This window comes from Dendropsophus ebraccatus, chromosome 4 (genome assembly GCF_027789765.1).
Source record: "Dendropsophus ebraccatus isolate aDenEbr1 chromosome 4, aDenEbr1.pat, whole genome shotgun sequence".
Taxonomy (NCBI): Eukaryota; Metazoa; Chordata; class Amphibia; order Anura; family Hylidae; genus Dendropsophus; species Dendropsophus ebraccatus.
In genome coordinates this window covers 4,897,182-4,913,232 of record NC_091457.1, presented here as the reverse complement: position 1 = coordinate 4,913,232, position 16,051 = coordinate 4,897,182, and the positions used below count along the sequence as shown (strand labels likewise).

Sequence of the window (16,051 nt, the reverse complement as noted above, 5' to 3'; positions counted from 1 at the left end):
CAGGGGCAGAGCGAGTAGATCAGCAACTGTTTCTAGGAGTCAAACTCCCATGGCCAGGCCTAGATTTTCCCAAGTCTGGAGGTTTTTTAAAGAAAGTGCGGATGACCGACGGACTGTAGTGTGCAACGTGTGCCAAACAAGGATGAGCAGGGGAACCACCACCACCAGCCTAATCACTACCAGCTTGTGCAGGCATATGAGGGCTAAACACCCCACTCAGTGGAACCAAGGCCTTTCAGTGAGTGCAAGTCGCACCCATGCTCCTTCCCCTATGTCACGTGCTGGCTCTGTCAGTCCCCCCGCCCAGGCCCCAGGCACGAGGGCCTCCTGCCCTACGCGCACCCCTTAACGTCCACTATGCTCCACACCCTCCAGCAAGGTGTCCAAGCGCAGCGTTCAACTGTCCCTGAAACAGACCTTTGAACAGAAGCGCAAATACACTGCCACTCACCCACATGCACAAGCCCTAAATGTGCACATAGGCATACCGCTGAGCCTGGAGATGCTGCCTTATCGGCTGGAAGAGACTTTTAGGAACCTCATGGCGGTGGCTGTCCCTTAGTACTCTGTACCCATCCGCCACTACTTTTCACGGTGTGCCGTCCCAGCCCTACACCAGCACGTGACGGATAACATCATCCGTGCCCTGACCAACGCGGTCAGTGTCAAGGTCCACCTAGTGCTGGTGGGCAGGGCGGGCAAAGACACTATATCACATTGGGTCAACTAGGTGAAGGCTGTGACAGAGTCTAACCCAGGTTTCCGATCCTGTGCTGCCCACACCAAGAATTACGGGGCCTACCTCATTATTAATATACCTGTTTCTCCTTCTCCTCTTCCTCTTTTTCTCTATTACCCTTCACGAGCATGTCACCTCCATTTCAGAGCGCTAGCTGCATCAGCACTGCGGTGGGTAAGCGCCAAAAAACAGTGTTGAAACTGTGGAGCTTAGGCGACAAGAGGCACACAGCCTAGGAGCTGTTGCAGGGCATCAAGGCGCAGACAGATCTTTGGCTCACGCCACAGAGCCTCAAAACAGGCATGGTTGTATGTGATAACGGGCGGAACCTGGTGGTGGCTCTGCAACTCAGCAGCTTCACACATGTACCATGCCTGGCCCACGTGTTCGACCTAGTGGTGCAGCGGTTCCTTAAGACCTACCCCAATTTGGCTGACTTGCTCACCAAGGTGTGGCGCATCTGTGCGCATTCCCGCAAGTCAACCATGGATGCTGCCACCCTTAGGGCAGTGCAAAGGCTCACAAACTGCTGTGCGACGTGACCACGCGGTGGAATTCCACCTTCCAGATGGTAGCCAGGGTTTAAAAGCAACTCAGAGCCATTGTGGAATGCCAGATGTCAACCTCTGTGCGAAGTGGTAGTCAGGTAAGTCAGCTACCTCAAATCTACAATGAGGAGTGGACGTGGATGTCTGCTATCTGTCAGGTACTGGGTCCCTTTGAGGAGTCAACACAGATGGTCAGCGGCGATGCCGCCATCATCAGCCTCTCCATCCCGCTGCTGTGTCTGCTTCAAATCTCCCTGCTCAGCCTGAAGTCTGAGACTTTGCCTTCATCTCAGGATACGGGGGAAGAACATCCGCCGCTAGATAGCCAGACCACCCTGATGTCAGTTTCTCACCACGAAGTAGAGGATGAGAAGGAAGAAGAAGAGGAGGAAGAGGAGCAGACTGCTTTCACGACTGAAGAGTGTACCCATGCTCAATCCTTAGTTGTTGCGCATGTATGGCCTATGGCGGAGGAATTGGTGGGGGAGGTGGAGGTGGAAATTGAGCCTATTGAGGAGAGGGTGTTCTTCCGTGTTTTGGGACCCTGGCGCACATGGCTGACTTTATGTTAGGCTGTCTTTCTCGTGACCCTCAGGTTACATTTTTTTTTACAACTCCGATTACTTGGCATTCACCCTCCTGGACCCTTGGTACAAACAGAACTTTTCCACTCTCATTCCTGCTGAGGAACACAGTATCAGAGTAAATCAATATCAACAGGCCCTGGTGCAGAAGCTGAAAATGTACTTACCATCTAACACCACTAGCGCCAGAGGATGTAGTTCTGTGGTCCAAAGAGCGGGGGAGAGGAGGGGTGGAGCAGGAAGCTTGTGAAGTGGCAGGGGAACACTCTCCAAGGCCTTTGACAGTTTCATGGCACCCTAGCAAGACTATGTCAACCGTCCCCAGTCTAGACAAAGTAGGGGGGAGGCCTTCAGAAAGATGGTGATTGAGTACCTTGCTGACCATACCAACATCCTTCCCGATCACTCTGCTACCTACAACTACTGGGTTGCAAAACTGGATATGTGGCCCGAACTGGTGCTTTACACCTTGGAGGTGCTGGGCTGCCCTGCCGCTAGCGTGTTGTCAGAGCAGGTCTTCAGTGCAGCTGGTGCCAACATCACTGATAAGTGCACCCGCCTGTCAACTGACAGCACTGACAGGCTGATGTTTATAAAAATGAACAAAGCCTGGATTTCACCTGAATTCAACTGTCCACATGGGGAAAGCAGCTCAACATGAAGAATCTTGGTATCTCCTCTCCTCCTCCTCCTTCAATTCTCAGCCAACAGCCAATTCTTCTTCCGCCATGCTGTGTGTGGGATAATTTTTGGGAGGCTCACCTGCTACAGCTTCTACCTGGGTCACTCTGTCATCACCGCCATGCTGTATGTGGCATAATATTTGGAAGGCTCACCTGCTACTGCTTCTACCTTGGTCTCTCGGTCATTACTACCATGCTGTGTGTGGCATCATTTTTGGGAGGCTTATCTGATACTGCTTGTATCTGGGTCACTCTGTCATCACCGCCATGCTGTATGTGGCATAATTTTTTGGAGGCTCACCTGCTACTGCTTCTACCTTGGTCACTCTGTCGTTACCACCATGCTGTGTATGGCATAATTTTTGGAAGGCTCACCTGCTACTGCTGCTACCTTGGTCACTCTGTTATCACCGCCATGCTGAGTGTGGCATAATTTTTGGGAGGCTCACCTGATACTGTTTGTACCTGGGTCACTCTATCATCACCGCAATGCTGTATGTGGCATAATTTTTGGGAGGCTCACCTGCTACTGCTTCTACCTTGGTCACTCTGTCATCACCGCCATGCTGTGTAAGGCTACATTTTGGGGTGCTTCATATGCTAACTCAATTTTAATGGTTCTCTGTGTCCTCACCGCTATGCTGTGTCAGGCAAATTTTTTGGGTGGTTCATCATATGCTACCTCTGTTTTAATGGTTACCTCACTTCCATGGGTGGTTCATATTCCTACCTCTGTTTTAACCAGGCTGTTGACAAGAATTAGGCATAATGGTGTGATTAGGCAGCCTCAGAAGTATCAATACATGCTGCCCCTGCTGTTTCCTGTCCATTTCCATTGTGTTTCCTTCATTTTCTGAGGTTGACAGGTTTTCACATGACCTTCCCTCTACCGAACTTGGCTCCCCTGCAAAAATGCTCAATGTTTCCTATTGACTTTAATGGGGTTCATTACTTGAAACGAGAACTCGAGTATCGGGAGATATTCATCTAGAGTAACGAGCACCCGAGCATTTTAGTACTCGCTCATCACTAGTTAATACCTTGCAAAATAACATGACGCATTATTCCAAACCTTCAGTGAGGAATCACAGTGTATCCTAGCCGGCACACCCTTTATAGTGTCTCAAGGAGGAGAAACACACTGCCAAAGGAATGTAATTCTCATGCACCTGTAATGCCCAGAACTCAGACAACCTATAAGTAGAAGAGAAGTTTGGAAACATGCCATAATCCTGACGAGGGCAACCGTGACAGTTGCTGAAACGCATTGATTTTTGGCCGCATTGAGGATCCATACAGAGAGTGACGTCACTGAATCTCCCGAGACCTTTGAATCGGACTATCGGTATTTACTGAGGAGTAGTGCCGCCAGCTGAAGCACCTCCAGAATGGACTAAGTAACATCATCGTATGGAGATTACATCGTGAATCTACTTACTACAGTGAAGCCTCCTTCATGAGCATCGACACGCAGACGGATGCTAGCAGATGATTCCATTAGGTACCTTCATTGTATAGTATTTTTTCTATGCCATCATTTTCCTTGGACTAACTATCCATTAAGCCACTAAGAATAGGGTACCTAGTTTTGCGCTAAATGTCTTTTCTTTTATTCTGTATATTTATGAATAGTTCTAAATAATCAGTTTTGTTTCTGTGAATAAAAAAAATAGCAAAATTAGAATGAAAATGTCCTGTAAGCAAATATATAGTAAAATAGCAGGTGGCTTTAATGAAAGGGAATCATGTAAAGAGATAAATTTGCCAGACTATATATTATATATAAAACAGCACAGTATTGCTTATAAAAAGGAAAAATAGCAAAATTAGAATGAAAATATGTTTTGAATAAATAGTAAAAAAGAAAGCTGGCGGCTATATTACATTATATGCAGCCCTTGTATTAAAGCTATTTTACGATTTATTTAATTAATACAGCAATTTTTCATATTAATTTTGCTATTTTTCATTTTAAAAAAGCAAAACTGAAATGAAACTCTTTTATTTTGTCTTTTTTTTTGTGTGAAAAATAAAGTTTGCAAAATTTTGCTTAGTCAACAAAGCTTCACTGGATTGGTTTTGTTCATCCCTAACTAAAAATTTTCTTTCTTAAGAAATATAAGAATTTGTGGAAATTTCATGAGCTTCAGTTTAAACCTACAAAATTTTGTTCTTGAGTAGTTAAACACTCTTGGACCCTGTGGGGTGACTGAGACTGCTTCTCCAAAAACAAGAAAAGAAGGGAAACAAGAAGTGTAAGAAAAACTAAGGACATTTTTTAGTAAAGATTTTATGTGTCATAATAAGTTCAAAGCATGAGTAAACAAATGTGTCCATAGCCTATCAACCCAAACCAAACAAAATTTCCAAGGCCACTTTATATTTCCATTTGGTTTAAACATACTCCAGGATCAATAATCATTTTTAGGTACTAGAAGATGTTTTCTTGTATTTAGTTCCGGCTTGAACAGGATGATATAACATTTCGGGAAGAATATACAGCCCAACAGTCCAGCGTTAGAGGCCAGGATGGCAAATATCTCCACGGCCACCATGTATTTGCCTTTGGTGCTGAGATAAGCCGGGATCATGGCTATCCAGACACTGCAGAACACCAGCATGCTGAAGGTGATGTACTTGGCCTCATTGAAACTGTCCGGTAATGTCCTGGCTAAGAAAGCTGTAATAAAACTAACAGCGGCCAGAATCCCCATATAACCCAGGACAGAGTAGAACCAAAGATCTGACCCTTCATTACACTGAACTACCATCTTCTCCTTATAAGAGTGTGTGTCCAGCTCCTGGAAGGGGGGAGAGAGGGTCACCCAACTCATACAGATGACCCCCTGGACAGAGGAGCAGATCAGGAGCACACAGTTAGGGAGCGTTACTCCACTCCATCTGCTCCACACACTTCCAGGCTTGGTGGCTCTGAATGCCATGTAAACCATGATGGTCTTGGCCAACAATGAAGAGATGGATATTGAGAGTAGTATTCCAGTAGAGATCTGACGTATCCTGCAGGTTGTATCCACAGGATGACCGAGGAACAAGAAGACAGAGAGGAAGCTCAGCATGATGGAGACCAGGAGGACAAAGCTCAGGTTCTTGTTATTCGCTCTCACAATCGCCGTGTCACGTTGGGAAACAAAAATGAGAAGAATGAGAAGAGTCAGAATCCAGAAGAAAGTGGCTAAAGAGGAAAAAGCGATAGAAATGATGTCCTCAGTATAAGATAAATATTCCATCTCCTTCATCACACACAATGTTCTGTTCTCATTTGACCAGGCGTCTTCTGGACATTTCCTGCAGTTCTCACTATCTGGAAAACAAAGTGTATTTGTGAGACACTCATTCCTTGTGGTCTTGTGCCGCTGTGTCGCCATGTAAAGAACAGGGAATAGTTGGTCAAGCAATTGCCCTTTCACAGTCTTGGCGCTGGCCATTTTGGTTAGCTGAGTGTAGATATGGAGGTTTTTACCCTTTAACCCAAATACAGAAATCTGGGCTTTGTTGCTACATATTAATAGGTTGGGTCTGCAGAGTAGTCACTGACTGGTGGAGCTTACAGACAAGAGAGGAACACGTCTCTCTGTTCTGCTCTAATTGAAAGCTGGTAGGCGAAGTCCTCACTCCTCATGTTTGACTTAATGGTTATTTGTGTATCTCTGTAATGTCTGATTTTCTCTATGAATGTGCTGACAGAATTCATACAGTGTAAATAAAAAGATAATTTTTTTTTTATTATTGTTCTTTCAGTATACTGGCCAAAACTTGACACTTTTCAAAATTTTACACTATAAAGTAAAAATCCTCAATGTGGTGTATTTATATTTTTTGAGTAGATTCCTACATAATCCCCTACCACATACATGACCAAATGTGCTCTTTATAGCTTGTTGCCTATGGTTATGACCTGTGGTTTAGTTTTAACTTTCTGGTCACACATGCTCAGTTTTTGCACTATGGGTTATAGGACAGTGAACCATTTGGCTATAAAAGAGCAGATAAAAGCAACTAGAAGCAAATGTGGGATTCTTAGCAATGGGGGAGCACGGTATGGTGTGCACAACGGTGTGGAGACTTACCCTATAGTAATCAGAAGAAGACAGATAGAGGTGGACATCCTGGAGTAAATGTTATGTATAACATACAGTAATTGGTGAAGTTGAAGTAAGACACATGTCCATTAAGTTTAACCAAGGAGGGGATGGATGGAGGGAAGAGGTATATATGGATGGATAGATGATTAAATTCCATATTTCTACATTAATATAATTTTTTTCTAAGAACTTGTCTAAGCCTGTAGTGAAGCTTCCACTGTTTTAGCTGTGACCAGATCCTGGGGTGATTGTTCCACAGATTCCCTGTTCTCGCAATAAAGAAGGCTTGTTACCTCCCGAGACTGAACCTTGGGTTCTCTAGGCAGAGGCAGTGCCCCCAGGTCTTTTGAGAGGGTTTTACCTGGAACATGTTTTCTGGGGTGGGGATTGGGGTACAGCATATCCTAAAAGGCAGTAGACTAGGTGCATTGTACACTGGATGCTCTGTGGGAGATTAGAATACGTGTCAGGAGTCGTCCGTCAAGATTGACTCGAAGTACAGCTGGAGCGTACGACCGACCTCCCACAAGTGTACGCCGAAGTGTACGGCCAGCGTCCCTGGCTACCAGTCGTCCAGGTTGCTAGGGGCGCGGTGGCTATTTCATAAGTTGTTGCCACTTCACTGCCCCCGGCTAATCGGCCTAGGTGTTTGATATGAAGTTTGTGCTGACTGGCGGCTGTTGTATTGTGAGAGTTAGAATCTCAGCCCCAATCACGTCCTAGGGCTGGGACTCCAGTCTCTTTAAGTATCCTCCCCTGTGTGTCCATCCTTGCCTGCGGAAGAGCCTCAGTTCGTGAGTGTTTTCTTGACCTAGCGATCCTTCAGACTGTTATTCCAGTTCTTAGATTTTGGCTTCGGCTTTTTGACTACCCTTTTGACTAAGTTTTGGTACTGCTCTGAATGCTTGTTGCTGACCTTGCGTTATTGTGTTTGTTTGTCTTGTCCTTTTTTTGTATCACAGGCCAGGGACTGTCAAACAGTTATCCACTGCCATTTAGGGCAGTTGAGGTAATTAGGCTGGGACAGCGGGACGGGTGTTGGTGGGAGGGCATCACCTTTCTGGTGTCCTCCAGTCCCCAAGCCCTGACAATAGGTCTATGTAGTGTTAGTATAGGGAATTCCAGTATAGAGAGAACAATATTATCACAACACTTTCACAAGCATCATTACAACCACCCCCATACCATTACTAAATAACATCCGCTGTATAAATACCAGTATCACCCATGTAAAGTTAGATACCAATGATACACAATGATAAAAAACTTTTTCCCGGCGCAAATCATCCCCGCAGAATCTACCAGACATTTTTGGCTTCTTGTTCATACTGTATAGGCGTCCTTTGTGCCCCCATATAATAGTTTGATTCCCTGTGTTTCTCCCATATAATAGTTAGGCCCTTCTGTGCCCCATATAATAGAAAGGCCCCCTCTGTGCATTCATATAGTAGTTATGTGCCTTTTTGTGTCCCCCATATTGTAGTTAGGACCTCTCAGTGCCCTCTGTATAGTGATTAGGCCCTCTCAGTGCCCCTATATAGTTGTTAGGCCCTTTCAGTGACCCCATATAATATTTAGGTATTCTGCTGGGCATCCATATAAAAGTTAGGCACCATTCTGTGCATCTATATAAGAAAGAGCAAGGAGAAAGCGGCTACTCCACTTACTATCATGATGCTGCAATCCACCGCTCCTCTCCCCAGTAGTGTAAGCCATGGCCTGCAGGTCTGAGGCCCCTCCCCCAGACCATATCCCAACAACGCCATACAGCAGGTAAAGAGTAGGGTTGATCAAACTCGAACATTCACGAACCTGTAGCATTTGATTGCTGATGCCTTCCTGGTCCATGGGGAAGGAGGAGAGTGCCCGAGTACCACCTGGAATTCTGGGATTCAGCCTAGGCAATAGGCTAATTCCCGGATTTCCAGGAGGTAACCGGGCAGTCTCCTTCTTCCCCACAGACCGGGAAGGCTTCAGCAATCAAATGCATTAAATCGAACCTAGGATTTCCCAAGGTTTGATCAACTCTAGTAAAAAGCAGCGAATATAGCACTGTGATCTGGCCTGGGGGAGGGTCCTCAACTCGCATCGGCTTACAGTACAAGGAAGAAGAGGAATAGTAAGTGGAGGAGCCGCTGTACTCCGTACTCTGCTATCTTCTGAAGCTCCCACAGAAAATGAATAGAATTGTAGTTTGCATGTACGACCATTTTTGAGGTGATTGCCCATTTTTCAGAGGAGACTAAGCACCCTTTTCTCAGGAGAGATTCTGTTTCCTTTTCTTATGAACATATAGGTTCCTGGCGGTTGAACCCCTATTATTCCCTATCTTGGAGATAAGGGATAACTTACAATACAAAAGACAATAGAATCTACCTGATATATTGGAGACTTCTCCTTCCGAACATGGGGCACAGTCATAGCAGCACAGGTGTATACTAGAGGTCGCCATTTTTCTCCGTCCAGGTGAACAGCTTGCTGAGCATCGCGACCTGGGCATCTGCAGAACAAACAAATTTCATCAGTTTATATCAATACCCCCCACCCCTCCTTCCCCCTTATATTGTGGCAATGGGATCTTTCAGCAGGGTAACTGAACACATTGTAGGAAGACATCAAGTGAAGTAAGAATATAAGAATAGCATGGCCATTATGTTGTATGTGAGGGCAGAAATATGTCAAAAGTTTTTTTTTTGTTTTTTTTTATCACCGGAGTGCCCCTTTAATCTGGCCATGGATGCTGAGATTTGGCCATGAAATTGTTCTTACTTTTTTTTTGCTAGAAAGCCCCTAGGTGTTGGGGCATAAACAAGAGGATGTTTCCAATGAGAGCTCATTTGTAATGTAGCATACATTGTGCATTTGTTCTGCTGTACATGTTTTTGAGAAAACTCACTTCTAGTAGAATTTAGTACAAAATGGAAAAAAAATAATTAATAATTTCAATATCTTCTTAATATTCTTAAAATGTTCTTTACATTGTTAAAACTTTAAATAAAAACAAATGTAATTAAAAAAGAAACCATACTTACAAGTGATGAGCGAATAGTATTATAGCTATTAGCTATTCGATCGAATACTGCAGTTTTCGAAAGATTCGAGTTTGATTGAATATGTGATCGAATATTTGAATCTAAATTAGCTTTACTAAAACAACTAAACAATTATTTAGCTGCTTTAATAAAGATTAGTGCTAACTGGGAAAGCAGGGAATCAGTATCACAGGGCACGGTATTACTGGGGTTAGTGATCCCCGGCAATAATGCCGATTCCTGTAATAAATAATATTTAATAAATAAAACAAAGTTTTGTTCTAAAAAAGTTATTTCATTGTTCAATAGCTTAAATAAAACGAATCCATGCTTTTGCATTTAAATATACTGTTAATAAAAAAAATAAATATATAAATAAATGTGTATATGTATTTATTTATATATTTATTTACAGCATATTTAATTGCAAAAGAATGTATTCCTAACCTACACATTTTTTTTTTTTTTTAAATAAATAACTAAAAAAAAAAAAACATTTGGGTTCCCCCTATTTTCATAACCAGCCGTGTTAAAAACCAAGCAACAGCTGCCTAGTAACAGCAGGGTGGGAAGGGCCATTGTTTTTGCCCCTCCCCAGCCTAAATATTATGAGCCTGCTGCTGCCCAGTCCAGGAGCGTCAATTTTGATGCTCCAGGACCACTGGCACCCGGCTCTTCCCAGTACCCCTAGTGGCATTGGGTACTGGAGTAATAAGGAAGGGGGGGGGGGGTTAGTGTTAGCCATTTTATACCGGCTAACACTAAGCCCTGACTTAGTAATGCATTTTGTCTATTAGACGGCTTCCACTACTAAGTCTATATAGTAAAGAAATAAAGACGAGACACAAGTGAAAAATATTTTTTATTCAAATAAAAACACCCCCACACCTCTTGCTGACAATTTTATTTAAAAAAAAATCCCAACAACCGCTGGTCATTGACGTGGTCCATCGAATCTGCTGTAATCCACAGGATACCGATATCTGAAAAACAAAAAGGGAGAAACACACAAAAAACACACAAACAGGAGCGCAACACCCATCATTGTGAGCGGTGTTTTGCACCTTACAGTATGCAGCATCTTTACAGATCGCTGCTTACAGTGTGGCATGGTTAAGTAAGGGTCCCCACATAACCCCTTGGGGGCCAGATTGATATCAGACTGCACCCATCCCAGCAAGGAAGGGGTTAAGTGATGCCCCTTCCTTGCTGGGAGGGGTGCAGTGCTGGGGGGAGAGCTTTCTACTCCTCCTCCGATGTGTTCCATCTTCTATCTTCTCTCTTCTTTCTTCTCTCTTCATCGGTCCCCGGCACACTGAGGTTAGTGTGACAGGACCAACTTTTTATATGTCTGCTCAGCCAATGCAGCCCCCATGAGGACATGCATCCTCATTTAACCTCCTAGAAGTAAGATTGGGGCTGTGCTGTCAGCGGAGGGAACAGCTGTTAGTGAAATGATGTTACTGTGATAGGAGCGGCTCTGTTCCCTGACAGTAAGGAGGCCAGACTTGTACCATCAGGGGACGGAACAGCTCTGATCACTGTAAAACCAGATACACTTAGAGCTGGTTCAGGTAGAACTGTTAACATATATTTTGTGAAATGAAGAAAGAACGTTTTCCAAACACTTACTCTTTTAATGTTGTTTTTCCATACTATATTTTGTGCACTAAACCAAGAATCCATGCTGTCCTTAGAGCTTGGCCTGTATGATCCCATTGTGGTCAAGGACGAGTTATACGTATTCCATAGAGTGGCATTATTAACGGTATACAGAGTTTCCTTATGTCCTTTCACTGTGAAACATTTGCGTTCTCCTCCAGATTCATCGGAACACATCATGGCTTTTATGTAATTGTGCACCTTCTATAATGAGATAAAGAATACATGAAATACAGTGAATATGAGAGAACAAAAAAGACTAAATATAAATAATGCACAGAAACAGATGGTAACTGGAAAGCAGCCTGTAAAACTGCCGGCCGATCCTAACAAAGCTCTTTGCTTCGTTCCTACTGAAAATTCACTCATCGCTAATTATCTGTATAGAGACACCTTGTGTGTATGTAGATGTATCTGATGGTCCGTAGACTGGTGGCCATGAGAGATGTACATATGGTGGAAGGAATGTTATCCCCATAGACTCCTCACCTTGTGTGTATACTGATGTATCTGATGGTCTGTAGGCTGGTGGCAATGAGAGATGTACATATGGTGGAAGGAATATTATCCCCATAGACTCACCTTGTGTGGATGCTGATGTATCTGATGGTCTGTAGACTGATGGCCATGGGAGATGTACATATGGTGGAAGGAATATTATCTTCATAGACTCACCTTGTGTGTATGCTAATGTATCTGATGGTCTGTAGACTGATGGCCATGAGAGATGTACATATGGTGGAAGGAATATTATCTCCGTAGACTCACCTTGTGTGTATGCTGATGTATCTGATGGTCTGTAGACTGGTGGCCATGAGAGATGTACATATGGTGGAAGGAATATTATCTCCGTAGACTTACCTTGTGTGGATGCTGATGTATCTGATGGTCTGTGGACTGATGGCCATGAGAGATGTACATATGGTGGGAGGAATATTATCTCCATATAGTCACCTTGTGTGTATACTGATGTATCTGATGGTCTGTAGACTGATGGCCATGAGAGATGTACATGTGGTGGAAGGAATATTATCCCTAGACTCACCTTGTGTGTATGTTGATGTATCTGATGGCCATGAGAGATGTACATATGGTGGAAGGCGTCAGCCAGGGACCGGACAGCCAGATACATCTGGAAACTATTTCCCCTACATGAAGGTAGAATACGTTCTATTCTTTCTGCCCCATCACATTTATGAAGAGGCTTTTTATACATTCCTGCGTACAAATCATCCTTTTCCTTATTTCCCGATAAACATTGAAACATCATAATCCAGAGATTTTCAAGGATCGTGTCTTTAGGATTTCTCAAGGGGTGGAAACCTTTGAAGTAACTTTCCATATCAGGAATTTTTCCAGCTTTCAGGTCAAATAACAAAGCGATATTGAATATCCCTGCAGATCCAAAATAAGGAGAGAAGGTGGGATTAAGGATTAGGATCTTGTCATGTTCCTCTTTTTGAAAAGTTCCAATAAAACTTAACAAGATGGTAGAAAGAGTTCCACAAGTTAAAATAATGCGGGCAGAAGACTTCCTCATCACCTCAAAGCTCCTTTTAATCACATTCCCTGGTTGTAACTTCCAGTAACTTCCTTTGACGACAAAGTCCACACAGATGCCATGACTGGAGAGGACACTGGTCAGTAAGCTGGCTTCTCTATCTCCAATGTTATCATCAAAGGCGATGATTCCAACCCAGGTCCAGCCAAAGGAGCGCAAAAAGTCACTTATAACAGAATAAGATGTGTAGTCGTCTGGGACGGTTCGGAAAAAAGAAGGGAACAGACGTCTGTCACCCAACAATGTGTCTGTGGCTCCGTAACTAATCTGTATTATTAACAAAAACATGGTTATTATCACGGGAAAAAGATAATTTTCCGCACAATGTTCCCTATTACCAACGGCATCAATTATGGACGTGACCAATACAATCTGTTTTGGAGCAAGGGTGTTACGAAAAGTCACTAACAGGTAGAACAGGGGACACAGAGAGTGAACCCCACCAATTTTTTTAAGTATATATTTATATTTTCTTAAACAAAATTCTGTTATAAAATTATACATTAAAAATCTAAAAAAAAAAAAAGCTGATTTTAATTTGCCAGAATACCTCTTTAATAAGAAAATACTTTACGACTCACCTGTGTGTATGGATAGATCCCCAGGAATTGTGTTATAGGTAAAGTGGTCAATGAGAAATGATCTCCAATAAATCCAACAACCTTCTTCTTCCGAGTGCAGGAGTAGTTGGGGACGATGTGTCCGGGCCCAGATAATATCTGTAAAATGCTCCTTATGGCCTTCCTGGGATCTGCACAGGAGTCATAGATGTGATATCCCATTGTCAGGTTTGGTAGAATAGAAGGATCTTTATTGATTTCATCAACAGAATAGAATAAGGTCATCAGATTCTTGTAGTAATACAGGGCTGGACTGTAAAATAAAGTGATTAATTTATAGACAATGCAAGTATCTGATATGTTATAATATATACTACTGTAGGTCAGATGTGATCCCACTGGACAGGTATACAGATCTTATTTTGTCTATTATTTTATTATTGTCATTAATTAAATTTTTTCTTTAAAATTCCTTCTACAATTTGTAAAACTGATTTACTGAAATACATTTTTTTCCGGCACAGGGAAAGGAACAGGTTACGGCTAGTGATGAGCAGCCCTATCGATATTTGGTTTTTACTGGTTCGTTAAAATGCAATAAAAAAAGTTTGACTTTTACCTGCACTTTTTTTTGGACCTGAAGCTAACATTGCACTGCAATGCATTGCATTAGACCTCTGGCCAGGTGTCCAATTTGTAAACTCAGAAATTGAATTGGAACAAGCCATCGTTCAGCACCATGAGATTCTATTCTCTAATTCTATTTAAGGAAGAACCCTTTGTTTTTTGGATACAGAGAACCAAACTATTTTGGTGGCCTCCGACTCTTAACAATGAGTGCAACTGTGGTTAAACATAAAGAAGAAGTCCTATATATTGCCACAGACGACACCACTGTTGAGGGCAGTTATTACAGTTTTTTGGCCTTCCTATCTCACCCTGCTTGCATTGCCAACCTCTCCTTACTGGACTTGTAGATTATGAAGTCACAGCACTGGTAGAAGTTGAAGTCATAGGACTGGTAGGATATGAAGTCATAGGACTGGTAGGATATAAAGTCATAGGACTAATAAGATATGAAGTCACAGGACTGGGAGGAGATGAGGTCACAGGACTGGTAAGAGATGGAGTCATATAACTGGTTGGGGATGAAGTCATAGGACTGGTAGGAGGTGGAGTCATACAACTGGTATGAGATGAAGTCATAGGACTGGTAGAAGATGAAGGCACAGGGCTGGTAGAAGGTGAAGTCATAGGACTGGTAGAAGATGAAATCATAGGGCTGGTAGGAGATGGAGTCATAGGACTGTTAGGATATAAAGTCATAGGACTGTTAGAAAATGGAGTCAGGGGACTGGTTGGAGATTGAGTCATACAGCTTGTAAAAGATGGAGTAACAGGACTAATAGGAGATAAAGCTATAGGGCTGGTAGGAAATTGAGTCAGTGGACTGGTAGAAAATGGAGTCATAAGGATGGCAGGAAATGGACTCATAGGATTGGTAGGGGATGGAGTCACAGGACTGGTAGGGGATGTTGACATAGGACTGGTAGGAGATGGAGTCACGGGACTGGTAGGGGATGGAGATATAAGACTGGTAGAAGATTGAGTCATATCACTGGTAAGTGGAGTCATAGGACTGGTTGGACATGGAGACATATTACTAGTAGGGGATGTCATAGGAATGGTAGAAGATGGAGTCATAGGACTGGTAGGAGATAATGTCATAGGACTGGTAGGGGATTGAGCCACAGGAGTGGTGGAAGATGGAGTCATAAGACTGTAGGACATGGAGTCTCAGGACTGATAGGAAGTCATATAGTTGGTGGGATATGGAGTCATAGGACTGGTAGGAAATGAAGTTCCAAGGTGCAGGGTCTGTCGGATAAGCTGCAGTCACATTACTAGAGGTATACTTGGACATACATACACCCTTTCCTGCTGAAAGTAATGATTTCTGGGCACGTTTCCTGACATTTCTGGCCAGAGCTATACAGCCTGTACAAGCTTGTTCTTCCTCCAGCCTCTCTTCTCCCTACTTGACTCCTTCAGGGTCTTGCACTACAATAGTGGTAGCGATGAGCAAACTTGGTTATGCCGTACTTTGCCGCAAAGTTTGGGTTTGTCCAAACCAAACCTTACACAAAGCAGCTAAACAATTGCAGACATTTAGCTTGTTTCAGTGCCATTTTAGTGTATTAAAATGTGTGGCTGACATCTTGTAACAGGATGGCTACAAACTTTGGTTTCGGCTACAACAGTTTTGGTTCTGTAAAAGTTCTTAATAAAATTTGGGTTTGTATAGTTCTATTTGCTCATTTCTAGTTAGCGGAGCCAGAGCAGAGTTAAATGACATGAACATGAAAGGGTAATGAAGGGTTGGGGAGTGGGGAAAACTGAAGAAGTCCCTGATATCAGGTCAGTAAAACCACTTCACACTCCTGTGATCAGTGTAAGAAAGCAATGGTCTATATCCCAGATAATACAGATCAGTGTCACAGTATACTGACCTCTTACTTGCTCTCCCACCACTGCTGACACCCAGAAGCTCAGGGAAGAGCTCAACCTGAGGCAAGTTG

The 16,051-nt window shown here is 43.2% G+C and overlaps 1 protein-coding gene across 1 annotated transcript; it reads right to left on the bottom strand.

Moving 5' to 3' along the window:
- Positions 1-4,965: 4,965 nt before the first annotated feature.
- Positions 4,966-14,421, bottom strand: LOC138789170 (vomeronasal type-2 receptor 26-like). The gene is made up of 7 exons (XM_069967774.1): positions 14,411-14,421; positions 13,494-13,785; positions 12,397-13,179; positions 11,322-11,555; positions 10,667-10,672; positions 9,034-9,157; positions 4,966-5,876 (listed from the first exon to the last, which is right to left on the bottom strand). The coding sequence occupies exons 1-7, from the start codon at positions 14,419-14,421 to the stop codon at positions 4,966-4,968; spliced, it is 2,361 nt and encodes a 786-aa protein (XP_069823875.1).
- Positions 14,422-16,051: the final 1,630 nt, after the last annotated feature.

Excerpts from the sequence above, each read along its gene's own strand:
- LOC138789170 (XM_069967774.1), bottom strand. Across the intron at positions 11,556-12,396 it reads TACATCAACATACACACAAG|AAGGTGCACAATTACATAAA; the intron begins GTGAGTCTAGGG and ends ATCTCATTATAG. Across the intron at positions 5,877-9,033 it reads AGAAGTCTCCAATATATCAG|ATAGTGAGAACTGCAGGAAA; the intron begins GTAGATTCTATT and ends TTTGTTTTCCAG.